At 40.9% G+C, this 25,877-nt stretch overlaps 3 protein-coding genes across 5 annotated transcripts in view; 1 reads left to right on the top strand and 2 right to left on the bottom strand.

Annotated features, from left to right (window-relative positions):
* LOC139392567 (platelet endothelial aggregation receptor 1-like) overlaps window positions 1–2,730 on the bottom strand; it is a 31,961-nt gene extending 29,231 nt beyond the window's left edge. For both annotated transcript variants that reach the window (XM_071140616.1, XM_071140625.1), the window contains exon 1: window positions 2,496–2,730. The gene's annotated coding sequence lies outside the window, so the exon portion shown is untranslated. The remainder of the gene's footprint in view (window positions 1–2,495) is intronic.
* Window positions 2,731–7,979: 5,249 nt separating this feature from the next.
* Window positions 7,980–12,132, top strand: LOC139392550 (G patch domain containing 4). Of its 2 annotated transcripts, none has more exons than XM_071140600.1 (7): window positions 7,980–8,108; window positions 8,428–8,511; window positions 9,788–9,954; window positions 10,072–10,185; window positions 10,314–10,423; window positions 10,600–10,650; window positions 10,796–12,132. In XM_071140600.1, the coding sequence occupies exons 2-7, from the start codon at window positions 8,433–8,435 to the stop codon at window positions 11,643–11,645; spliced, it is 1,371 nt and encodes a 456-aa protein (XP_070996701.1). In that variant the 5' UTR covers window positions 7,980–8,108; window positions 8,428–8,432; the 3' UTR covers window positions 11,646–12,132. The 2 variants fall into 2 exon arrangements, with proteins under 2 accessions (XP_070996701.1, XP_070996706.1); XM_071140605.1 differs by having other exon boundaries at window positions 7,981–8,085.
* A 3,439-nt stretch (window positions 12,133–15,571) lies between these two features.
* On the bottom strand, window positions 15,572–25,390 carry LOC139405876 (C-type lectin domain family 9 member A-like). The gene is made up of 7 exons (XM_071148314.1): window positions 25,327–25,390; window positions 22,165–22,245; window positions 21,254–21,361; window positions 20,898–21,131; window positions 20,607–20,767; window positions 19,077–19,204; window positions 15,572–18,973 (listed from the first exon to the last, which is right to left on the bottom strand). The coding sequence occupies exons 1-7, from the start codon at window positions 25,388–25,390 to the stop codon at window positions 18,835–18,837; spliced, it is 915 nt and encodes a 304-aa protein (XP_071004415.1). The 3' UTR covers window positions 15,572–18,834.
* Between the last annotated feature and the right edge of the window lie 487 nt (window positions 25,391–25,877).

The raw sequence follows: 25,877 nt of genomic DNA, 5'->3' as shown, positions 1-25,877 counted from the left end.
AGAACCTCTCACACCCTCTGAATAGTATAACCATTAATCCACCTTCTATATAAACAATGTTCTGAGTCCATAAAGTGACATGTTTGGATAGAAAACAAGCAAGGATCCACAACTACGATCTAAACTCAATAACAACACACAAATTGTCTGTGACCTGGTATAAACCTTTCATGAAAAGCCATGGCTTTCAAAAGAAAACCCATAGAGACCGGGTGTACTATGTGGCATTACAATAAACCTTTATAAACAGAGGGTGTCTGCCATTTGGAAGACAAAATGAACATGAAGCTAATATACTGTAACTACATTTACCTCATCTCTACTCGTTCTATTTCTACCTCGGCTCTGGTGTGTCTGGCCAGTGTCATCCCAAACCAAAACATGTCCGATGGCTCACCAGACCTCCATACTTCACCTCGTGGATGGAGAAACAGACGGTCGTAGAAGGCCAGTCAGAGGAGAGCAATGGATAAACTCCAGCTGTTTGGTTTAAGAGAGGAATCTGTAGTTAGACCACAGGCAGAAAAGAGATCCCCAAATCGGCATACAGTACTCACTGATGGCAGTAACAGTCTGTAGACGAACAGACACATATCCAAGAGGTGTACTGTAGATGTGCAGAGCAGTATGTATGGACCTTAGACAGAAAAATCCACACGGAATCTCGATTTACCCACTGGGCACACGCTGGTTGAATTAATGATGTTTCCACATTATTTCAATTAAATTACATTGAACTAACTTGGAATAGATGTTGAATTGACGTCTGTGCCCAGTGGGTATCTACTTTTGTAAAGAGGTCAGCTGACTACAGACGGATATCAATGTGTTTTCCTGAGGATTTTGGTGAGCTGTCTTGGAGAGCACAGTAGATGGGAGTTTAGGTGCTGTCAGGTCCAGCTGGCAGCGGCTTACTGTGTAAATCACATATCCTATCTTTCCTTTCCAGGTGTTGAGTGCTAAAGTGTTTCTATGTGCAACAGCACCAGGTTCTCCCAAGAACCTCCATTCGCAAGTTCTCTTTGGGTACTATACTAGAGGATTTTAGACCAGTTTGCAGTCCTAAGGTAAAGCTGGGTGAAAACAGACATATACCTTACCTTTAAAACAATAAGAAATAGCCATAGAAAGAGCATATGTGTCATCCAAAGAGGAAATGAGCTACACATAGATATGAAAACCACTGGGTGTGTCAGATCCACCAGAGGACTCAATATGATTGTCCCATTTGGTATGTTTTCAACTTGAAGTGTTGAAAGTTGACTCAGTCACTCAGACCGTGTCACAATGTGTCGCACACTGCTAGAGGTGACAGCCACCTCATCCCCACGCTTCGTTGCCATTAGTCATGAATCTTGCCTTGCCACAACATAGGCCTCCAGGTCAATTAAGATCTTGGAATACCCAAGAGGTGCTTAATAAAATGAAAAGACAACAGAGGCGGAGGCTGGCCGTTTGGCGTAAGGAAACAACAGCAGACCTACTCCCAACCGACCTACTCCCACTGACTTCCTCTGCTCTACATTCTCTAATGGAGGACATACCGCCTGTACATCAAAGGTTTGTGTGTCACAGATAGCAGGACAGCAGCCTTAGACAAGAGCTGTCCTAGTTATGACTAGTCAATAAACCAATCTGGAGGCCCAGAAATGAGTGTGTTCTAGCCCACATCTCTACTATGAGTTGAGTTCTACTGTTTTGTCATTACAGTCATTATACCGTACCTAGATATTTAAGAGTAAGTCTTGAAAAAACAAACACCTAGGCCTAGTTAAGATACAGTAACATTAATGCACCTATATTCTTTATTGCTAATATAATTACAGTTACTATACTCGATGTGATGAAAATAAACATCAGTAATAAAGATGAAAAACGTTATATATTTGTAACAATATGCAGGTTGAGGTTCACATGAGTGAGGCACTTTTGCGTGGATGACATCTTGCAGTCCTCCTGACTTCAGATGGAGGGGGGGGGGGGGGGGTCAGGCAAGTGGAAGCATCTTTGAAAGACTTGAACCCTAAACCTAAACAACTGCAAGCTTGAACAAACAATACACATTAAGATGGCACTCTATGATAGCCAGATCATGTTTTGCATATCAAGACTGTAGACTAATCCTTCTAGAAAAATATGAATTGACCCAGTTTAGTTATGAAGATTTAGGATATGGCTATGCCCCAGAAAACACTCATTACAAGAAATACTCACAAAAACAGCATTCCAAATACAAATGTTCAGTATTCACGTGTTATTTTCTATCTACTGATATATATGGTAATATGCAGGCATGTCAGGATGTACTACTTACTGTATGTGCTGTACTTCAGAGAAAAGAGCAAGACAACAGTATGGGAGAGAATCAAATAAAAAACATACAGATCTAAATATGGCGGTTACAGTTTGAATAATCTGCGAATAATCAGGCATAATCATTTTACAATAGAGACTTTATCGTTTGTTTTCTAAACGCATACGTTTTCTGCACTCACCTGGGTGAAAAGCATTTGTTGTTAATCCACTGTATTTGCGGCGATAGTCTATTTATGCGACGAAAAATCTCCAAGTAAACTACCTCACGATATTATAACAAATTTCCAGCGGTGGAAAATTATTTCCAGATGAAGTCAGTGAAGAAAGAGCAGTTGTATAACTTCACAATTTCAGTGCATTGGTTTCTGCCGCATCCATCGGGGGGAGGGTCTGTTAGTCGCAGATTGTGGATTGAGAGGAGGAGAGGCAAGTAGCGAATTGAAAAATTAACAGGAAAGAAGAACGAGAGAGAGATAGAGAGAGAGAGAGAGAGAGAGAGGGGGGGGGGGCGGATAGAGTGAGATATATAATTATAGAATAGTAAACATTTGATTACAATTAGACTTTTCACAATAAACAAAAACTAAATTGTCAAATTTATGTATTATCTTGTCGGAGGCCTGAAGTATATGGTTGATACAGTTTAAGTGGGATTGAACTAATAGGTGATGTCAAAGTGCACGTTTTTATCAACTCGTTGTCATACATGATCGCTATTCATTACAGTAGCCTAGTTTAAGATCTGAAGAAGTGGATGGGGAGATATGGTCAGGAATTTGTGGTTCAGATTGTAAGAAATAAGGACCAATCGGCAATGACTACTTGATGGAAAACAGAAGAACTCATTGCATGCTAGATTAGGCCTTCAGTGCAGGTAGACATACCTAGTGCATCAGTGAACATACCTAGTGCATCAGTTTAAATCATTTTTCACCACTGTACAGAACCAATAATTCAACATAGTAGGCATGGTGTTGTATAGGCTTAGTCATTTAAATGTACTCCTGTTGAAAAATGTTAATATGCATACTGCACACTCTTGCCCCCCCCCCCCCCCCCCACACTGGACACACGTTTTATTGACATTGGGTATTTCTGGCTCACAATATATATTGTGACTGCTGTGATAACTGTGTGTCTGGGTGGTTTATAGGGACTGTAAGGCAGCAAGAGAAGAGTTTCCTGGTAAACAGTAGGCTGGTGATGATAACTGGGGACTTCAGGACGTGTGTTTTTCCTGCCCGCTGAGTGTTTACACAGATAAACAGCCCTGCATGGTGGGTTAATGGCACACACATCCTTGTCATGAGGAAACCAAGAGCCCACAGAAAACATAAAATGGTTTCCTGTAGGCTAGAGTGCCCTACCAGGGTCCTCTGAGACAAAGCCTGACTGGTGGAACTAATCCTGTCCACCTGCCTGCCATGCGCTAATTGAGCCTGGGGATGCAGTTAGAGTGGAACTGTAGCCTATGTCTCTACACAAACTCAAAAGCAAAGTTAAAATCAATTGAGCTGCAGAAAATCATGGAATAAGACTAATTACATATTATGTAAAGATGTGCTTGACCCTGGCCCATCTGTTGATTTGCAGATTGCTCTCTCTCTATCTCATATGACCCCTGGTGGATTATGAAATCTTTACTCATGTGGCAAGCTGCTGCTTTAAAATATAAACATATTGTGATAAAATACCATATTAATTATGAATCATTGACATTTTCAAAGCATGATAAGTAAAACAATTACAATGTCTAGATAGCTTCCCATAGGCTCCATAATTATAATGAAACGTGTAAAAATGTTACAAACAGGATGGGTATAAGTTGGAAAGATTGGGGAAACAGCTGTTGATGAAAACGTTATCACAATGCAATTTTCTCTGGGGCCCCAACATGGGGATTCTTCATTGGGACCCTAGGAGGCAGGTTTGCAAGAACAAGGGGGCAGGTAGGCCCACTGTCAGAACTGTGACAGGCTAATCAAGAGTCCACTATTGGAAGGATATAGGGCACATTTGTTTCAAATTACTGTAGTTTCAACACAGGAGGTTTGTGGTACCTTGATTGGAGCAGAATAGGTGGAATGGTATCAAACACATGGTTTCCATGTGTTTCAAGCCATTACATTAGGTCCATTCCAGCCGTTATTATGATCCGTCCTTCCCTCAACAGCCTTCTGCGACTTTCACGTATGTATTGGGTAAGGGTTGGTATTGGAATGACAATGGCAATGTTCAGTTTGGCTCGCAAATACAACATTTAGCATTTAAGGATTATTTGCAAATTCAAAACCACTTCTAATCAACTAAAACTGAAAACAAGTTCAGAACGTTGCCGATTGTGCTCGTAGGGGGTGTAATCATTTGTCCAAACCAGTGGAGACTGCTGAGGGAAGGACAGCTCATAATAATGTCTGGAAGGAAGTAAATACAATGGCATCAAACACATGGAAACCATGTGTTTGATGTATTTGATACCATTCCACTAATTCCACTCCAACCATTACCACGAGACCGTCCTCCCCAATTAAGGTGCCACCAACGTGCCACCAAACGAGAGTTACAATTGGACAAATTCCACTAGGTCCCTCCCCGTTTCGTTCAGTTTGCTTCTGTTTAAGAAACGTAAAAAATACACCCCAGTGTTTAGTCACTTCAAATGAAGGGGGAGATTCACGGTGTTTGTGTGAGAAGTGTGCACATGGGCATGAGATAAAGGCATGTGTAGCATTGGGGAAAGTAGGGATATGTGCAGTGGTGGAAAAATTATCCAATTGTCAAACTTGAGCAAAAGTAAAGATACCTTAATAGAAAATGACTCAAGTAAAAGTGAAAGTTATCCAGTTTAATACTACTTGGGTAAAAGTCTAAAAGTATTTGGTTTAAAATATACTTAAGTATCAAAACTAAATGTAATTGCTAAAATATACATTTGTATCAAAAGGTAAATTAAAATGTCAAATTCCTTATATTAAGCAAACTGGACGGCACAATTTTCTTGTTATTTTAATGTACGGATAGCCAGTGACACACTCCAACACTGACATAATTTACAGACGAAGCATGTGTGTTTAGTGAGTCCGCCAGATCAGAGGCAGTAGGGTGACCAGGGGTGTTCTCTTGATAAGTGTGTGAATTAGACAATGTTCCTGTCCTGCTAAGCATTCAAAATGTAACAAGTACTTTTGGGTGTCAAGGAAAATGTATGGAGTAAAAAGTACACTCTTTTCTTTAGGAATGTAGTGAAGTAAAAGTTGTCAAAAATAGTAAAGTAAAGTACAGATACCCTGAAAAACGTCTAAAGTAGTACTTTCAAGTATTTTTACTGAAGTACTTTACACCACATGATCTGTGTTAATTATAGGGGTGCCCATGGGACTGTGGATCAGAAATGTCCAGTGCAGAAGAGGCAGGTTGAGCTTTTCAGGGCTAGAGTAGTGCAGAAGTTATCATATTCTGAGGCAGTGAAGAAAGTAGAGGAAGATGGGTCAAGGGGGAGGGACTGTGAGAGGAGTGGTGTGAGTACTGTAGTAGATCTGTACCAGTACATAGGGATAGGCCAACAAGTGATATACAGTCCCAGTTTGGATACACCTACTCATTCCAGTTTTTTTTTTTTTTTTTTACTATTTTCTACATTGTAGAATAATAGTGAAGACATCAACACTATGAAATAACACATATGGAATCATGTAGTAATCAAAAAAGTGTCAAACTAATCCAAATATATTTGAGATTCTTCAAAATAGCCACTCATTGCCTTGATGACAGCTTTTCACAATCTTGGCATTCTCTCAACCAGCTTCATGTGGTAGTCATCTGGAATGCATTTCAATTAACAGGTGTGCCTTGTTAAAAGCTATTTTGTGGAATTTATTTCCTCCTTTAATGCGTTTGAGTCAATTAGTTGTGTTGTGACAAGGTAGGGCTGGTATACAGAAGATAACCCTATTTGGTAAAAGACCAAGTCCATATTATGGCAATAACAGCTCAAATAAGCAAAGAGAAATGACAGTCCATCATTACTTTAAGTCATGGTCAGTCAATCCGGGAAAATTCCAGTTTCTTCAAGTGCAGTTGCAAAAACCATCTAGCACTATGATGAAACTGGCACTCGTGAGGACTGCCACAGGAAAGAAAGACCCAAAGTTACCTCTACTGCAGAGGATAAATTCATTAGAGTTAACTGCACCTCAGAGATTGCAGCCCAAATAAATGATTCACAAAGTTCTTGTAACAGACACATCTCAACATCAACTGTTCAGAGGAGACTGCATGAAACAGGCCTTCATGATCGAATTGATGCAAAGAAACCACTTCTAAAGGATACCAATAATAAGAAAAGACTTGCTTGGGCCAATAAACACGAGCAATGGACTGGTGGAAATCTGTCCTTTGGTCTGATGAGTCTAAATTTTTAGATTTTTGGTTCCAACAGCCGTGTTTTTGTTAGACACAGACCAGGTGAACGAATGATCTCTGCATGTGTGGTTCCCACCGTGAAGCATGGAGGAGGTGTGATGGTGTTGGGGTGCTTTGCTGGTGACATTGTCAGTGATTTATTTAGAATTCAAGGCACACTTAACCAGCATGGCTACCACAGCTTTCTGCAGTGATACTCAATCCCATCTGGTTTGCGCTTAGTGGGACTATCATTTGTTTTTCAACAGAATAATGACCCAATATACCTCCAGGCTGTGTAAGGGCTATTTGACCACAAATAACAAGAGTGATAGAGTGCTGCATCAGATGACCTGGCCTCCACAATCACCCAACCTCAACCCAATTGAGATGGTTTGGGATGAGTTGGACCGCAGAGTGAAGAAAAAGCAGCCAACAAGTGCTCAGCGTATGTGGTAACTCCTTCAAGACTGTTGAAAAAGCATTCCAGGTGAAGCTGGTTGAGAGAATGCCAAGGGTGTGCAAAGTTGTCAAGGCAAAGGGTGGCTACTTTGAAGAATCTCAAATATAAAATATATTTTGATTTGTTTAACACTCTTTTGGTTACTACATGATTCCATATGTGTAATTTCATAGTTTTGATTTCTTCACTATTATTCTATGATGTAGAGAATAGTAAAAATAAAAACCCTTGAATGAGGTGTGTCCAAACTTTCGACTGGTACTGTATGGATTTTTTGCATTTATAGCAATGGTTTTCAACGGTACTACATAAAATTAAGGTTGTGGTGGACGCTACAGAGAGGTATTTGGGTGTATGAGACTTAACGTCAGAAGAGTTACAGGGTGTGTTGTGTGGTGGTGACTAGGCCTACCTATATTTTTTATTATTTTTTTTTTTTACCTTTATTTAACTAGGCAAGTCAGTTAAGAACAAATTCTTATTTTCAATGACGGCCTAGGAACAGTGGGTTAACTGCCTGTTCAGGGGCAGAATGACCTTGTCAGCTCGGGGATTTGAACTTACAACCTTCCGGTTAGTCCAATGCTCTAACCACTAGGCTACCCTGCCACCTCTAGGTAGGCCTAGATATATTTAAATAGTGGAATAGGGTGGTGAGTGTAGGGTTAGATGGTAGGGTATTTGGTGATTTTTAAAAACATTTTGTATTTACAAGCAAAGTATAAGGGAGTTATACTCCAGTCTAGTAGGTGGCGGTAATGCAACATTTATTGGATGCCAACCGCCGTTAAACCTCATCGAATAAGAAGCGTAGTCTTTTCCGGTGCTGTGTCAGCCTGCTGAATTTACCTCATGGTTCCAGTCGAACTGTGAACCGTTTTTATTTATCCCTTTTGAACAACAATGTGAGTCTAGATAACCAGATGAGGTAAAATAATTAGTACTATTACCCCGGTCGTTGTTTATTATTTTATAGCCAGCCCTTATTAGCACAGCAATGACTTGCATTGAAGTGTAAATGTTCTCTTAAAACTAACTAGCTAGCTAGCTTGTTAGCTAAACCCAAACTGAAGTCTTTTTTTTGTGGACTTTTAAAACAGAATTTGTATATTATATTTGAGAAAAGTGTTCTTTGTGCATTACTGTTCAACTATCTAATACATACATATTGACATCTGATACTGAAGACCTGTCAAATGCAGTGTAATATAGCTAACGTTAGCTAGCTAACATGTTCATTTCTTTAGAAAAAATGGCAGAAACTGTTCAGGAAAAGAGCCGTGGACTGAAGTTTGCAGAGCAACAGCTACTGCGTCATGGCTGGGAACAAGGTAAAGTTAATGTTAGATTTTCAGAAAGGTATTTAGTAACAGCATAGTCATTTAATGATGGGCAATATGCTAGCTAATGAACATTTTAAGATTACAGGCAGGAGTTTATATAGCAAGTGTAACGTTATACATATGTCAGCTTGAACTTGCTTGTAAATTACATTAGTAGGCAGGGCAAACCAGTTTTGGTGATTTAAATCCATCAGAGCACGTTTTTGGACTCATTCAGCAGTTTTTTTTACATACCATTGGAAATGAATGTTGAAAGTTCCATTTGTATTCCTGAAACTTGTGTTAAATGATGCTGTACGGGCTCGGGAGAGACGAAGGTCGAAAATCATGCTTCCTCCGAAACACAAACCAACCAAGCCGCACTGCTTCCTAACACAGTGCGCATCCAACCCGGAAGCTGCACCAAACACCGTGCACCTGGCAACCTTGGTTAGCGTGCACTGCGCCCGGCCCGCCACAGGAGTCGCTGGTGCGCGATGAGACAAGGATATCCCTACCGGCCAAAACCTCCCTAACCCGGACGACGCTAGGCCAATTCTGCGTCACCCCACGGACCTCCCGGTCGTGGTCGGCTGCGTCAGAGCCTGGGCGTGAACCCAGAGTCTCTGGTGGCACAGCTAGCGTTGCAGTACCGTGCTCTAAACCACTGCGCCACCCGAGAGGCCGGCCAGCAACTTTTAAAGAGAGACTGGCCCAACTTTTTTTGTGCCATTTCATTAACGCCGTGTTCTGCACATCCCAGCATGTGTGACAATCAACGGTCCAAAACCAAAGATGTTGATCTGTTTTGAGCAATTAATCTTATGTCATCGTGATGACTATTCTTTTATACTAACATCACCAATCTGAGGTTAAAGGATATGTAATTCCACAAAATGTTATGGTTTGAAAATGCAAGCTTGTGAGTAAGGTGGTAACAAACTGTCCACATTAGTGAAATTAGCGCTATATTCAATTCAATATGGCAAAATAATTAAACATGTCAATGTAAGATGATTGTCTATGTTGCCCACTCACAAACTATTGCAACAATGACATCGATTTCTCACTAATTTAACGATTTAGAGTGTAAAAAATGCCCTCAAACACAATTTAACCGGGCGCTCTAGACTAGAGCCTCCGTAGTGTATGTGCAGCAGCCTGAATGTTTGATGTCCCTACTAGTAGTAGTTGCCAGTTGTAACTAATTCTGTGGTTTTATGAATGGTAACTAGATCTAATGTTCTTAGTCTACCACTAATAGAAGACCCCTCACTGTTCACAGGTAAAGGTCTTGGTCGGCAGGAGAATGGTATATCTGAGGCTATCAAAGTCAAAGTGAAATGTGACAAGGGAGGAGTGGGACATCGTCAAGGGGAGCAGTTCACCTTCCATTGGTGGGACCATGTCTTCAACAAAGCATCTTCTAGCCTGGAAGTGGAATCTGGCGAGGTAAGTCCTCAGAGGGGGGGTGAAATGAAAGATTATTTTATCACTAGGCCACACACGCATGCACACATTCACACACTTACATTGGGCCTAGGCTACATCTCCACCTTTCTGTTCTAGAATGGTGTGCAGGTGAAGAAGTTGGTGGAGGAGGAAGAGGAAGGAATGATCTCCAACAAGAAGCCAACGAAAGCCATGTTGGGAAGAGACAAACTTTATGGATGCTTTGTGAAGGTACAGAAAAACAAATTCAAATGGAACACACCCATATCTGTACCAATGAGCGCTCTTGATAGTACAGAAAGATACTGCACTTACGCAGACTGGATGGACTGGAACGGTTTTATTTCTCTTCCTCATAGTCTGCCACCCTACTGGCAGGACTGGAGCAGCCAGAGCAGAAGTCCTCCAGTACAGATGACAGCAGCTCTGACGATGAGGACCAGAGACTGGACCTCTCCAGCACCACCAAGTAAGAACCTCACTGCCCAATACCATCCACCAACATGCAGGGATTGATATCAGTTTGTGAAGGTTATTTTGTTTTCATGTCAATGTGAAGATTAAACCCATACATTGTTAATGACAGTGGTTTTATGTACTCACAGGTTTAAATAATAAATGCTGTTTCCCTCTCCCTTTGTATAGGCTATCAGACGCTGACCTGGTGAAGGCTTGTGGAGGACGCACCGCCCACAAGTAAGTTGCTTGTCACCAATACTTTTGTAATAAACCATAAACATGAATGTGTGTTCTATCTTGGTGCATGCTGTTGGTGAAGGGCTTGAACCTGGTCTTAATTAGGAAGCTAAACATTGTTTGTCCCTATTCCTGTTCACAACAGAGGAGCCAGACACGGCCTTACCATGAGTGCCAAGCTAGCCAGACTGGAGCAGCAGGAGCAAGAGTTCATGGCAAAGTATGGCAAGAAAAACCAACTAGCGGCTGCAACACCAGATAGCGTCACTACCCGGCCAGCTGCCCAGATCCCTGAGGATGAACTGACCCATGAGACCCCGGGGAAGAAGACCAAAAAGAAAAAGAGGAAGAATCACTCAGAGGATACCCGTGAGAATGTGGCTGAAGAGAACGCTGATTCTGCTGTTGTCTCCAGAAGTACCAACATGAAAATAAAGGTGAAAAAGAAGGAAAGTTTAAAGGAGAACACTGGGGAGGTGGCGGTGGTTCCTGTAGAGGAGGACGATAATACAGCAGACAATGCTCAGCCAACCAAGAGGAAACGTTCAAAACAGAGGAAGGTGTTGGAAGAGGGCGAGAGCTGTCATCTAAATGGAGAGGTGTGTGAAACTGATATCATTTCTATAGAGAGTGAAGCCGGAGGAGGCTGTGAAGACGCGTCGGAGGGAGAAGGTGCCACTCGGCAACAGACGGACTCCTACACTACTACCAAGAAGAAGAAGTCCTCCAAGAACAAAGAGGTGGCTGAGGAGATGGAACACTCTAAAGATAGAGAAACTAACCAATCAGAAACTGTGGCGGACTCCCCTCCAAAAAAGAAAAAGAAACGGGATGGAGCAATAGAGAGAACAGTGGAGGAGGAACCTAAAATAAAAGGTCAAAAAAATAAATGCAAAGCGGTCAAGCAGACCGTAGAGGACAGTTTGCACGATGTATTAGACTCCATACCTCTAAAAAAGAAAAAGAAGAAAGCTAAACAACAGGAACCAGTTTGATGAGGACTCGTGGTTGCCTTGTTGGAAAGGAAACAGGTCAGGGATGTGGGTCAGCGCTCTAATACATCTTATAGACACATGAAACCATCGAATGAAATGCAGTATATTTTTAATTAACGCTTATTGCAACACCATGCAAAAAGGATGTTTTGTTTCTTGTCAACATATTTATTTGTATGGAAAGATTCAACTACAGACTATTAAGAAAATATATATTTAGTCGTCAACTAGTGTTTTTATACAGCTTCTTGTATGGTGGTCTTGTATTGTTCATATTCTCAACATGGATGTTTTAAACAATGTGATATCAACATCAGATGAGGTTGCTATGTATGAGCACAGTAATGTATTTTCTTTTCTCAAACTTTCCTTACTACTTTGTGTGATGAGGTACAAGTGCCAATTAAAGCTGCTGATTTAGAAGTATTACATTGTTTATAAAACAGTGATTTTATTAAAAGCGGAACCTATGAAAGCCCTACACAAATGAGTGTTTATTTTTTTATATACTCTTTATAATAGATCTTTGACTGTGTGAACGTGGCTTAATTTACCCTGACCATATGATTCAGCATTCCAATTAGCCGAAGGTGCATTGTTTGGGTTAGTTAAAGCACAATCATGACCCCACAGGTTGATGCATCCAAAACCTATGAAAATAATACAATGAATGAAAAAACTGAATAAAATAATGATTTAGGGCTGAATTCAATCTGTCGAGGAAGATCCACGTTAAGATTTGAAGGTAATGGTTTCCGATTGATCTGGCATGCAGCGTTTACCGTGAATGCAGTCTGCGAACGTGGGAACACTGATTTTAAATTTCCATCGAGCTACCATGGAGACCTTCGACGGTACCGATTGAATCCAGCCCTTGGTGGAGAGTTGTAGGCAACATGCTTCTTTGTTGTATTTATACTGATTGGAATGTCCTTACACATCAGTCAGATTCTGATTACGTCCATCAACCCAAAGCCATTAACTGTCTTCCGCTATGTCAGTCAGGCCAATCCAGTACCCATGATCGTCATAGTAGGTTTGAGGGTTGAGAATGAATTCCTGAATGAGAAATTAAGAAACCCCAAGTCGATACAAATGAGTAAATAGGCTACATTTAACAGTTAGCCGCAGTTCTGTGAGCCAGCGTGCCAGTGTCTAAACGTTATGGATATATGCATCTTATCTGGTCCAAATTAAAGAGATTACGGTATGAAAGTACTTCCTACTTCCTGTAGTCAGTCCCCTACTTTTTTTGAATGTGCTTCAAGTTTACATAATCAAATTAATGAAAAGGCAGTTCTGCACTGAGTGTACACAACATTAGGAACACATGCTCTTTCCATTACAGACTGACCAGGTGAAAGCTATGATCACTTATTGATGTCACTTGGTAAATCCACTTTAGATGAAGGGGAGGAGACAGGTTAAAGAAGGATGTTGAGCTTTGAGTCATGGACAGTGAGTGCCATTCAGAGGGTGAATGGGCGAGACATTATTTTTTGAAGTGCCTTTGAATGGGATATGGTAGTAGGTGCCAGGTGCACCAGCTTGAGTGTGTCAAGAACTGCAAAGCTGCTTCTTTTTTGAATACTCAACAGCTTCCTGTGTGTATCAAGAATGGTCCACCAACCAAAGGACATCCAGCCAACTTGACACAACTGTGGGAAGCATTGTCAACATGGGGCCAGCATCCCTGTGGTACACCTTCGAACACCTTGTAGAGTCCACACCCTGACATACTGAGGTTCCTAATGTTTTGTACACTCAGTGTATAAGATATATATACAATTCTATTCGTATTCGTGTATTGATTTGCTCATACCCGATTCCTTTTATCAACATATTTGACACTCAAGAAGTAAGACACATCGCCGAAAGTTAGAAAGGTCTTATTTGAAGCCCATTCTTAGCCTACAAAACGAGACAACAGGAAGTACCACTTTCATACTGTATAACAAAGAGCACAGATGTAGCAGTGTTAATGAATGTCTTGTTGTGAGGGAGTTTCCTTGAACATACAGTAGCTATAAACAGTTGAAGTCGGAAGTTTACATAAACTTAGGTTGGAGTCATTAAAACTCGTTTTTCAACCACTCCACAAATCTCTTATTATCAAATTATAGTTTTGGCAAGTGGGTTAGGACACCTACTTTGTGCATGACACAAGTAATTTTTCCAACAATTGTTTACAGACAGATTATTTCACTTATAATTCACTGTATCACAATTCCAGTGGGTCAGAAGTTTACATACACTCTGTTGACTGTGCCTTTAAACAGCTTGGAAAATTCCAGAAAATGATGTCATGGCTTTAGAAGCTTCTGATAAGCTCATTGACATCATTTGAGTCAATTGGAGGTGTACCTGTGGATGTATTTCAAGGCCTACCTTCAAACTCACTGCCTCTTTACTTGACATCATGGGGAAATCAAAAGAAATAAGCCAAGACCTCAGAAAAAAAAATTGTAGACCTCCACAAGTCTGATTCATCCTTGGGAGAAATTTTCAAACACCTGAAGGTACCACGTTCATCTGTATAAACAATAGTACGCAAGTATAAACATCATGCGACCACGCAGCCGTCATACCGCTCAGGAAGGAGAAGCGTTCTGTCTCCTAGAGATGAACGTACTTTGGTGCGAAAAGTGCAAATCAATCTCAGAACAACCGCAAAGGACCTTGTGAAAATGCTGGAGGAAACAGGTACAAAAGTATCTATATCCACAGTAAAACGAGTACTAAATCGACATAACCTGAAAGGCCACTCAGCAAGGAAGAAGCCACTGCTCCAAATACTCCATTAAAAAGCCAGACTATGGTTTGCAACTGCACATGGGGACAAAGATCGTACTTTTTGGAGAAATGTTCTCTGGCCCGATGAAACAAAAATAGAACTGTTAGGCCATAATGACCATCGTTATGTTTGGAGGAAAACGGGGTAGGCTTGCAAGCCAAAGAACAAAATCCCAACCGTGAAGCACAGGATGGCAGCATCATGTTGTGGAGGTGCTTTGCTGCAGGAGGGACTGGTGCACTTCACAAAATAGATGGCATCATGAGGGTGGAAAATTATGCGGATATATTGAAGCAACATCTCAAGACATCAGTCAGGAAGTTAAAGCTTGGTCGCAAATGGGTCTTCCAAATGGACATTGAACCCAAGCATACTTGCAATTTTGTGGCAACATGGCTTAAGGACAACAAAGTCAAGGTATTGGAGTGGCCATCAGAAGGTCCTGACCTCAATCCCATAGAAAATGTGTGGACAGAACTGAAAAAGCGTGTGCGAGCAAGGAGGCCTACCAACCTGACTGTTACACCAGCTCTGTCAGGAGGAATGGGACAAAATTCTTATTGTGGGAAGCTTGTGGAAGGCTACCCGAAACGTTTGACCCAAGTTAAACAATTGAAAGGCAATGCTACCAAATACTAATTGAGTGTATGTGAACTTCTGACCCACTGGGAATGTTATGAAAGAAATAAAAGCTGAAATAAATCACTCTCTACTATTATTCTGACATTTCACATTCTTAAAATAATGTGGTGATCCTAACTGACCTAAAATGGAATTGTTACTGGGATTAAATGTCAGGAACTGTGAAAAACTGAGTTTACATGTATTTGGCTAAGGTGCATGTAAACTTCTGACTTCAACTGTATCACATATTTTAATATGGTTCCTATTTCACTTTTTGTACATTTGTATTGCTTGAGTAACCATTTAAAGGCTGTGTGAAGGCTGTGTGAATCTCCCTTAATCTCCCATATGAATGCAATAGATCTTCAGTACACTATTGAGCGAACACTAAGAGATTGAATGGATGCAGGGTTGCTACAATGTGGATGTGGGCTGCTGTAATGTTGAAATACTGTCACCAGAGGGTAGTAGTGAGGTCATAATGGATCAGAGAAAATAGCTACACAACTTGTTATTACCAAACCTTTATTCAGTCCATCAATTATCCAATAAGATGAATTTGATCTGTTTACTTTGTACACAAAATAGTCTCATGATATGTGTGTATCAGATAAACTAAAAACATTGTGTACACATTTAATACAATAATTGCAAATGTATTTGCAGAGACCATCTTCTACAAAACATTAATGTCAGTCAAATCGTGAGTTTCTCCAAGTGACTGACTCAGACACCAATATCAAAAAGAAGAAGTCATCCTAGAACAAAGAGGAGGATCCAGTGGAGATGGAACACACTAATGTCAAGAAACCAACCAATCAGAAACTGTGGAGGACTCTCCTCCAAAAAAGAAAAAGAAACAGGATGCAGCAATAGCGAAGAGAAAGGAAGGGAGAACAGTGTAGGAGGAACCTAAAATAAAAGATACAAAACAAATGCAAAGAGGACAAGCAGACAGTAGAGGACAGGTTACACATTGAGTCCATACCTCTAAAAAAATAATAATAATTTGGAACAAGATTGATGAGGACTTGCCCAAGATTGTTGGAGAGGCAAAGAGATCAGCCATTGATGAGCTTGTGGCAGAGCTCCAATGTTCAGTTCATCACATACACAAATGAAACCATCAAATTAAATACGGTACATTTCATCTGGACTCAACTGAAATTTTTGCAAAACCATGAAAAAAAGGGCGTTTTGTTTCCTGTCAACAATAGACTCAGCAATTCAACAATAGAGGTTTATAGTGGAATTGATATTAGAAATCCTTTTTTAAACTGGTGTTTATATGCCGATTCTTGTACAGTGTTCTGTATTGTTGATATTCTCAACATGGATGTTTTAAACAATGTGATATCAATATATATGAGGTTGCTAGATATGAGCACAGTAATGTCCATGTATTTTTTGCTCAATGAGCTTTCCCTACTACACTCTGTGATGTCACACATTTGCATGATGCTTAAAGGGGCATCATTTTTGGGATTTATAAATTAATGATATGTACCCATTGATTCTTGAAGAATATAACTTATACAGTGCATTCGGAAAGCATTCAGACCCCTTGACTTCTTCCACATTTTGGATTTATATTAATTTTTTTCATCAATCTACACACAAATCCCCCCAAGCAAATGTATTAAAAATAAGAAACATAAATAACCTAAAGGGCCTGTTTGGGCCTGTCCGGGGGTATCATCGGAAAGGGCCACAGTGTCTCCCGACCCCTCTTTTCTTAGCCTCCAGTATTTATGCTGCAGTAGTTTATGTGTCGGGGGGCTAGGGTCAGTCTGTTATATCTGGAGTATTTCTCCTGTCTTATCCGGTGTCCTGTGTGAATTTAAGTATGCTCTCTCTAATTCTTTATTTCTTTCTCTCTCTCGGAGGACCTGAGCCCTAGGACCATGCCTGGCTTGTTGACTCCTTGCTGTCCCCAGTCCACCTGGCCGTGCTGCTGCTCCAGTTTCAACTTTTCTGCCTGCGGCTATGGAACCCTGACCTGTTCACCGGACGTGCTCCCTGTCCCAGACCTGCTGTTTTCAACTCTGTAGAGACAGCAGGAGCGGTAGAGATACTCTGAATGATCGGCTATGAAAAGCCAACTGACATTTACTCCTGAGGTGCTGACCTGTTGCACCCTCGACAACCACTGTGATTATTATTATTTGACCCTGTTGGTCATCTATGAACATTTGAACATCTTGGCCATGTTCTGTTATAATCTCCACCCGGCACAGCCAGAAGAGGACTGGCCACCCCTCATAGCCTGGTTCCTCTCTAGGTTTCTTCCTAGGTTCTGGCCATTCTAGGGAGTTTTTCCTAGCCACCGTGCTTCTACACCTGCATTGCTTGCTGTTTGGGGTTTTAGGATGGGTTTCTGTACAGCACTTTGAGATATCAGCTGATGTAAGAAGGACTTTATAAATAAATTTGAAATACCATATTTACATAAGTATTCAGACACTTTGCTATGAGGCCCGAAATTGAGCTCAGGTGCATCCTGTTTCCATTGATCATCCTTGAGATGCTTCTACAACTTGATTGCAGTCCACTTGTCATAAATTCAATTGATTGGACATGATTTGGAAAGGCACACACCTGTGTATATAAGGTCCCACAGTTGACAGTGCTTGTCAGAGCAAAAACCAAGCCATGAGGTCGAAGGAATTGTCCGTAGAGCTCCGAGACAGGACTGTGTCGAGGCACAAATCTGGGGAAGGGTACCAAAAATGTCTGCAGCATTGAAGGTCCCCAAGAATACAGTGGCCTCCATCAATCTGAAATGGAAGAAGTTTGGAACCACCAAGACAGAGAGCTGGCCACCCGGCCAAACAGAGCAGTCGGGGGAGAAGGGCCTTGGTCAGGGAGGTGACCAATAATGCGATGGTCAATCTGACAAAGCTTAACATTTCCTCTGTTGAGATGGAAGAACTTCCAGGACAAACATCTCTGCAGCACTCCACCAATCAGGCCTTTATGGTAGAGTGGCCAGACAGAAGCCACTCCTCAATAAAAGGCACATGACAGCCTGCTTGGAGTTTGCCAAAAGGACTCACAGACCATGCGAAACAAGATTCTCTGGTCTGATGAAACCAAGATTGAACTGTTTGACCTGAATGCCAAGAGTCACGTCTGGAGGAAACCTGGCACCATCCCTACGGTGGAGTATGGTGGTGACAGCATCATCATAAACTTGTACTTCATATGCTAAGAAGTTTAAAAATTGAAGGAAGAAAATCTTGGATGGCAAGTCCAGCTTTACTTTGTAAACTGAATATTATATGATTTCTGATCTATGAAAGGCCAAAACAAATGTTATTCTAAAACACTACTATACATACAGTTGATCTTTGATTGTGAACATAGAAACAACTGTATAAAATATAATACAATAAGACAATATAAGAGCACTAATTCATTGTCATAATGAAGTAATTGATGTGAAAGAAAATGTGCCTGATTTATATGAGAGCTCAAAACTAAACATTATTTTTTCAATTCACCAAAGCTACATTAAAACAGATCGTTGATTGTTAACATTTCAAAAACGTACAAAACAGACCTGTGTTTGCGTCAGCCAATTAAGGTTTTCCTTTGTGAATTCTATATTAAAATCACTTCCTGAATTGAGTGAATCTGATTTGACCCCAACAAGTAGATGCAGGGGTCCTTCAATGAGAAGAATACAACTTAATTGAATTCTCAAAGGAAGATGCAATAATATATGAGCTCAGTATGTGAGAATACCTCTTAAGAGAGTGTCCCTGCAATTTAATCTGACCATATTAATGCTCTACTCTCACAGATCCAACTGTTCTGCATATCACACCGTACAGCATTCCAATTAGCCAATGGTGCATTGTTTGGGACAGTTAACACGCAATCACCCCCAGTTTGACTGTTCCAAAACCTGTGAAAAAAGAACACCACCATTAATGAAAACAAATTACAGAGTCAAATAATGATTTAACAATGTTTCTTTGTTGTGTTTACACTGAATAAAACGTCCTTACCCATCAGTCAGATTCTGATGACCTCCATTAACCCAGAGCCATTTACCATCTTCAGCTTTGTCCGTCAAACCGATCCAATACCCATGGTACTTATCATAGTATTCTTTAGTGTGGCTATGAATGAATTCCTTAATGAGAAGTGAGTGAAACCACAAATGAAGTGTTAGGGAAAAGGTACATTTTACAGTCATATCCACATTTTCGGGAGGCAGTGTGTAAATGTTGTATCTCATGAATGTAATCAGGTCCAAATGAGAAATAACAAAGAGCACAACAGGAAGTAGCATTGTAATGGGCTTTGTCCTTTTGTCTTTTAGTTATGACTGCTTTACCCTGAGCTCATAGCTATCACACATTTTATTCTAGTTCCTATTTCACTTTTCATTCATTTTCTTTGTTTGATTGACTTAAAGGTTGAGTGAATTTGTCCCTCTAAACCCGTGGTGGAAAAAGTACCCAATTATCATACTTGAGTACAAGTGAAGATACCTTTGATGGGTTTGGATTTCTGAACTTGAAATGTTATTTATCATTAGTTATACTAGATACCTGAGGGGTGCCATAGCCGAGGGGCTACACCAGAGGTTAATGGTTATCTGTAGGGGGAAGGTATATGGTGGGTGCATTTAATCTTGGAATGTACTGAGTGTAGGGAAAGTGATCACATGTGCCAGGCATTGATAAGGGGAGAGGGCCATGGATTAGTGATGAAGGGGGTCGAGGTCAGGTCAGGTCACTTTAAGGGAGAAAGAAAAGTTTATTGCCCATATCACTTAGTTTCCTGCCTAGCAATAAAGATACAATGTTTAGCGAGAAGGAGGAGACTCCACCCAAAGCGAGGTACAAATACCACTACTATTGTTGACATGTTTTTGTCGATTCAGCTGTTCCATCCTTTGGGAAGAATAAACTTGGGTTAAGCTTTCATACTGTCTGTCGAGTTCTTACTCTGGTCATTTCAACCTAACACCTTAATAGAAAATGACTCAAGTAAAAGTAAAAGTCACCCAGTAAAATTCTAGTTGACTAAAAGTCTAAAGGTATTTGGTTTAAAATATACTTAAGTATCAAAAGTAAATGTAATTACTAAAATACATTTAAGTATCAAAAGTTAAAGTAAAAGTGGAAGTCATTTCAAATTCCTTATTTAGCAAACCAGACGGTACCATTTTGTTGTTGTTTTTTTAAATTTACGGCTAGCCAAAGACACACTCCAACATTCAGACATAATTTACAAACGAAGCATGTGTGCTTTGGGAGTTCGCCGGATCAGAGGCAGTAGGGATGACCAGGGATGTTCTCTTGATAAGTGTGTGAATTGGACCATTTTCCTGTCCTGCTAAATGTAAATGTAATGAGTACGTTTTGGTGTCAAGGAAAATGTATGGAGTAAAAAGTATAATATTTTCTAATGGAATGTAGTGAAGTAAATCTCAAAGTAAAGTAAACGACTTAAGTAGTACTTTAAAGTATTTTTACTTAAGTACTTTACACCACTGCTCTAAACTCTTGTTTGCACCAGTGTCCCACCTGTTCTGCTCGGCTGCCAATGACGGGCAAATCAGCCTTCTCTTGTTTGCAATATTGTTGGCTTTCCGTCCAGGTCTTCCATGGAGTGTCATATTGCACAATCAGGTAACAACTAGATTGGAACAAAATCCAGCCATCTTGGCAAGAGTTACACACTCTCTCTACAACAATAAAACATTTACAGTATTAACGCTACAATATAAACAAAATTAGTTTTGTTAATACTGTACATTCATTTTAAGTGTAATATCTAATAAGCGATGTATTTTAATGTACAAGAAAGGGGATTACCTCCTGTGCCAACGTTTTGTGAACAATATTTCTTGACCGGAAAGTCATCAAACTGAAATATGAACTGAAGATTCCAGTTCAGTCTATCCCTCTCTCTTGACACATGTTCTTTCTCTGCCGCTAAACGTCGGTTTGTAGTGCTGACATTGGTGTAATCACTCTGCAAAATGTGATTGGCTGTACTCAGATTGCTATTGAGATTCATTAGGTCCTGATTGGCCGCCAGTTCCCCCACTAACTTTGTGTTGTGCTTTGAGAGAGCAGTGCTGACTATGGAGAGAGAAGGACATGTTAACTCTACGATGTCATTCTACACCTCTCCAAAATCCATAATACTTTATGATCCACATACTCACAGTAGACACAGAGGCCTATAATGGCTGAAACTAAGAGGGCACAAAGAAGCCCCAAACACACTGCCGCTCCTCGAAATGGTTGAGAGTGGAGAGCAGACTTCTCATCCACTAGGAATAGCAAAGATAAGAGTCATGTTATTATAACCATACTGTTAGCATTTTTATTTATTTATTTCACCTTTATTTAACCAGGTAGGCAAGTTGAGAACAAGTTCTCATTTACAATTGCGACCTGGCCAAGATAAAGCATAAAGCATAAGAATATACATTTAATGGTAAGCATTATTCCATCAGCTGATGAAATCTAATAATTGAACAATAAAAGGTGGATAATTTGATTATGGCGTAGATTCAATCCGGACCATGGAAGATTTGTGCTATAGCGCGATTGAAATTTGAAAGACATTTGTGGAGACTGCATTCACAGTAAACGCTGCATATGTCGGGTCATTCAGAAATTACCTTAATATTTCTATTGCACTATAGTCTCGTAAGTCTGGCAACAGCAGTGACTAAGGTCTGGTGTCAATGACAGAATCTTACAGCAATTTCAATAAAGGATAAACAGACAACTCTCCCAACAAATCACGAGACAGGCGTGTCAGAACGTTGCACTTTGAAACAAATGACTAGCCACTTGCAAAATGCTATCATTAAAAATAACCTCTGTGATCTCCATCTTGCTAGCTACTATTTTGTATTTTATTCAAGCGGATAAGGTAGTGAGTGACCTAGGCAGTGACGTAGTTCCTCTATGCCAAACTGACGTTCTATTACGTACAGACAGACGGTGTTAAGCCGGAACATTTGAATATTGTAGGAGGCAACCTGGATCTCTAGAGAGACTAATCATGCTATAACTCAGATCTTCCACAGTCCGGATTTAATCTAGCTCTCTCTCTCAAACACACCTGCTGTGGCAGGATTTTGTTGAGTGACTGCACTTCCCTTAGCCTTTACTTCAGCATATGCTGGTTCTTCCTCTTTTTTCTCTGTGGGGAATAGAAAGGAATACACATACAGTACCTCAGTCCACTTACCAACACACCTAAACCCAATTACCCACACACACCAGCCCAGTTACCCCCATCCCCTAACCCTAACATACACATGTCAGTACCCTAATATTCATACAATCAACTACCGATACACCCATATCCTAGCCTTAATTGCCCTATTTGTTAGTCATAGACCCCAGTTTCTTTGCCAAAACTCCTCATCCCTGTAGCCTTACTATCTCAGCCCTGTTACTCACTTTGCCTAGTCCTGTATTAACCCAAGTCACCAACAGTAACCTATATCCAGCCACTTGCTGCACATCTCAACCCTGTTATTTGCATATCTTAGTCCTGTGACCTCTGACCTGTAATCACTTAATCATTTCTAATAATTTCATAGATAAACTCACAGTGCAGTGGTATAACACTGGTAGGGGTAAAGTGACTATGAATAGACAATAAACAGCGAGTAGCAGCAGTGTAAAAACAAAGGGGGGGTGGGTCAATGCAAATAGTCCGGGTGGCCATTTTATTAATTGTTCAGCAGTCTTATGGCTTGGGGGTAGAAGCTGATAAGAAGCCTTTTGGACCTAGACTTGGTGCTCCGGTACCGCTTGCTCTGCGGTAGCAGAGAGAACAGTCTATGACTTGGGTGGCTGGACAAATTTTTGGGCCTTCCTCTGACACTGGCTAGTATATAGGTCCTGGATGGTAGGAAGCTTGGCCCCAGTGATGTACTGGATCATACGCACTACCCTCTGTAGCGCCTTATGGTGGGATGCCGAGCAGTTGCCATACCAGGCAGTGATGCAACTGGTCAGGATGCTCTCAATGGTGCAGCTGTATAACTTTTTGAGAATCTGGGGACCCATGGCAAATCTCTTCAGTCTTCTGAGTAGGAAAAGGCCCTCTTCATGACTTTCTTGGTGTGTTTGGACAATGATAGTTTGTTCGTGATGTGAACACCAAGGAGCTTGAAGCTCTCGACTCGCTCCACTATAGCCCCATCGATGTGAATGGGGGTGTGTTTGGCCCTCCTTTTCCTGTAGTCCACGATCATCTCCTTTGTTTTTCTCACGTTGAGGGAGAGGTTGTTGTCCTGGCACCACACTTCTAGGACTCTTTTTGCTGACGACATCGTTGTGTCGTCAGCAAACTTAATGATGGTGTTGGAGTTGTGCTTGGCCACGTAGTCGTGGATGAAGTGAGTCAACGGAAAGCGTGATCACACAGTCGTCCAGAACAGCTGGTGCTCTCGTGCATGCTTCAGTGTTGCTTGCCTCAAAGCGAGCATAAAAGGCATTTATCCCATCTGGTAGGCTCGTGTCACTGGGCAGCTTGTGGCTGGGTTTCCCTTTGTAGTCCGCAATAGTTTGCAAGCCCTGCCACATCAGACAAACATCAGAGTCTGATGACTCTAGCCTTTAGCTCGGTGCAGATGTTGCGTGGCTTCTGGTTGGGATATGTACATACGATACCTGTGGCGATGACGTCGTCGATACACTTATTGATGAAGATGGTGACTGAGGTGGTATACTCCTCAATGCCATTGGATGAATCCCGGAACATATTCCGGTCTATGGTAGCAAAACAGTCCCGTAGCATTCGTGTCATCTGACCACTTCCGTATTGAGCGAGTCACTGGTACTTCCTGCTTTAGTTTTTGCTTGTAAGCAGGAATTTGGAGGATGGAATTATGGTCAGATTTGCCAAATGGAGGACGAGGGAGAGCTTTGTACACGTCTCTGTTTGTGGAGTAAAGGTGGTCTAGAGTTTTTTCCTCTGGTTGCACATATGACATGCTGGTAGAAATGAGGTAAAACAGATATAGGTTTGCCTTCATTAAAGTCCATGGCTACTAGGAGCGACAATTCTGGATGAGCATTTTCTTGTTTGCTTACAGCCTTTTACAGCTTGTTGAGTGCCGCCTTAGTGCCAGCGTCGGTTTGTGGTGGTAAATAAACAGCTATGAAAAATGTAGATGAAAACTCTCTTGGTAGGTAGTTAATCATGAGGTACTCATGAGCTACTCTCTATTAGACATCGCTCACTAGCTGTTATTGACAAATAGACACACACCCTCACCCCCACCCCCACCTCGTCTTCCCGGACATAGCCGTTCTGTCCTGCCAATGCACAGAAAACCCAGCCAACTGTATATTATCTGTGTCGTTCAGCCACGACACAGTGAAACATGAGATATTACAGTTTTTAATGTCCTGTCGGTAGGATAGTCTTGAACTGGGCTCATCCAGTTTATTCTCCAGTGATTAAACGTTGGCCAATAGAACGGATGGTAGAGGCCGGTTACCCACTCGCAAGCGAATTCTCACAAGGCACCTTGATCCGCACCCCCTGTATTTCCTTATTCCCTTCATGCGAATGACGGGGATTTGGGCCTTGTCCGGGAGCAGCATTATATCCTTTGCGTCAGACTCATTAAAGAAAACTCTTCATCCAGTTCGTGGTGAGTAATCTCTGTTCTGATATCCAGAAGCTCTTTTGGTCATTAGAGACGGTAGCATCAACATTAGGTACAAAATAAGCTACGATGTGAAAAAAACACACAGGAAAACATCAGCCATCCCCTCTGGCGTCATTCTTCCATTCCATTCCAGATCTACATGCATCTCAGCCCAAATACCAATACGAAGAAATATCATTGTGCAAGAGACAATGACATTAAATATTTGTTCAGTTATTACGCTAATTCAGTTTATACAGTACATTCTGGAAGTTTTCAGACCTCTTGACTTTAACCTTGTTTTGTTACTTTAAAGCCTCAATCTAAAATGGATGAAATCGTTTTTTTTACTTGATTTAATCAAAGATATTTGATTAACACATAATGGCAGAGTAGATTTGCCATCAAAGACAAAAAAACATGAACGTGATTCAGCATAAATAGCTGCCATATCTGGCTCACTTTCTTTAAGTACCCTCCAATTTGAATTTTCGCAAATAATTGTGGTTGTTATAGTCTTCCGTCTATAACATTTTTGTAAACCGATAGAAATGAACTAAAAGAAGACAGTGACATTGATGAAGAGATGAGAAAGAAAGGCCAAGACCCACCTTTCGGCGAAGAAACGATGGGATTCTTGAAAACCACGGAAGAATAATGCAGCTCTTCTGCCATCCTTTAGACTTGTCGTCAACAGTGTGTACAGATAAACCTTACCCAGTGTTGAACTATATTATAGGGTGGTCCCTGTTTTTTTATATCCCTATTAGGACCTGTATTAGTAACTCTGCTTTGACTCTGGTTTGCGTTATTCATGTCAGACAACAATTTCACTGTTCCATCTGACTGAGAAGAGGAAGTCGTGTTGACGTGCCATGGGCGTACTGTCATGATGGTACTGAATGACACTGCAGAACTCAGTATGAAAATCTGTATGGAAAACCATTGGCCTACAACTTTGAATGGAAAACAGAAATAGTTTTGTACAGAAATAGAAATCGGAGTGTCTCTCATTCTCTGCTCACTTGTTTTAGTGTGAGGATACCTCTGAAGACTTGCCATACCCTCTTGTCAGTGGTTGATTGAGAAGTTTTTTGAGAAGTTGGCCAATCCACATTGTGGTTGACTGGTTTAAAAGTAAAATGTAATACCCTGATTTGCT

Source organism: Oncorhynchus clarkii, chromosome 3 (genome assembly GCF_045791955.1).
Source record: "Oncorhynchus clarkii lewisi isolate Uvic-CL-2024 chromosome 3, UVic_Ocla_1.0, whole genome shotgun sequence".
NCBI classification, from domain to species: Eukaryota; Metazoa; Chordata; class Actinopteri; order Salmoniformes; family Salmonidae; genus Oncorhynchus; species Oncorhynchus clarkii.
This window is presented reverse-complemented; position numbering and strand designations above follow the sequence as displayed.

Excerpts from the sequence above, each read along its gene's own strand:
- LOC139392550 (XM_071140600.1), top strand. The coding sequence starts at position 8,433 with ATGGCAGAAACTGTTCAGGAAAAGAGCCGTGGACTGAAGTTTGCAGAG. Across the intron at positions 10,424-10,599 it reads GACCTCTCCAGCACCACCAA|GCTATCAGACGCTGACCTGG; the intron begins GTAAGAACCTCA and ends CCCTTTGTATAG. Across the intron at positions 10,651-10,795 it reads GGAGGACGCACCGCCCACAA|AGGAGCCAGACACGGCCTTA; the intron begins GTAAGTTGCTTG and ends TGTTCACAACAG.
- LOC139405876 (XM_071148314.1), bottom strand. The coding sequence starts at position 25,390 with ATGGCAGAAGAGCTGCATTATTCTTCCGTGGTTTTCAAGAATCCCATC. Across the intron at positions 19,205-20,606 it reads TTGGCAGCCGAGCAGAACAG|GAATTCATTCATAGCCACAC; the intron begins GTGGGACACTGG and ends CTTCTCATTAAG. Across the intron at positions 18,974-19,076 it reads CATCAGAATCTGACTGATGG|GTTTTGGAACAGTCAAACTG; the intron begins GTAAGGACGTTT and ends CTTTTTTCACAG.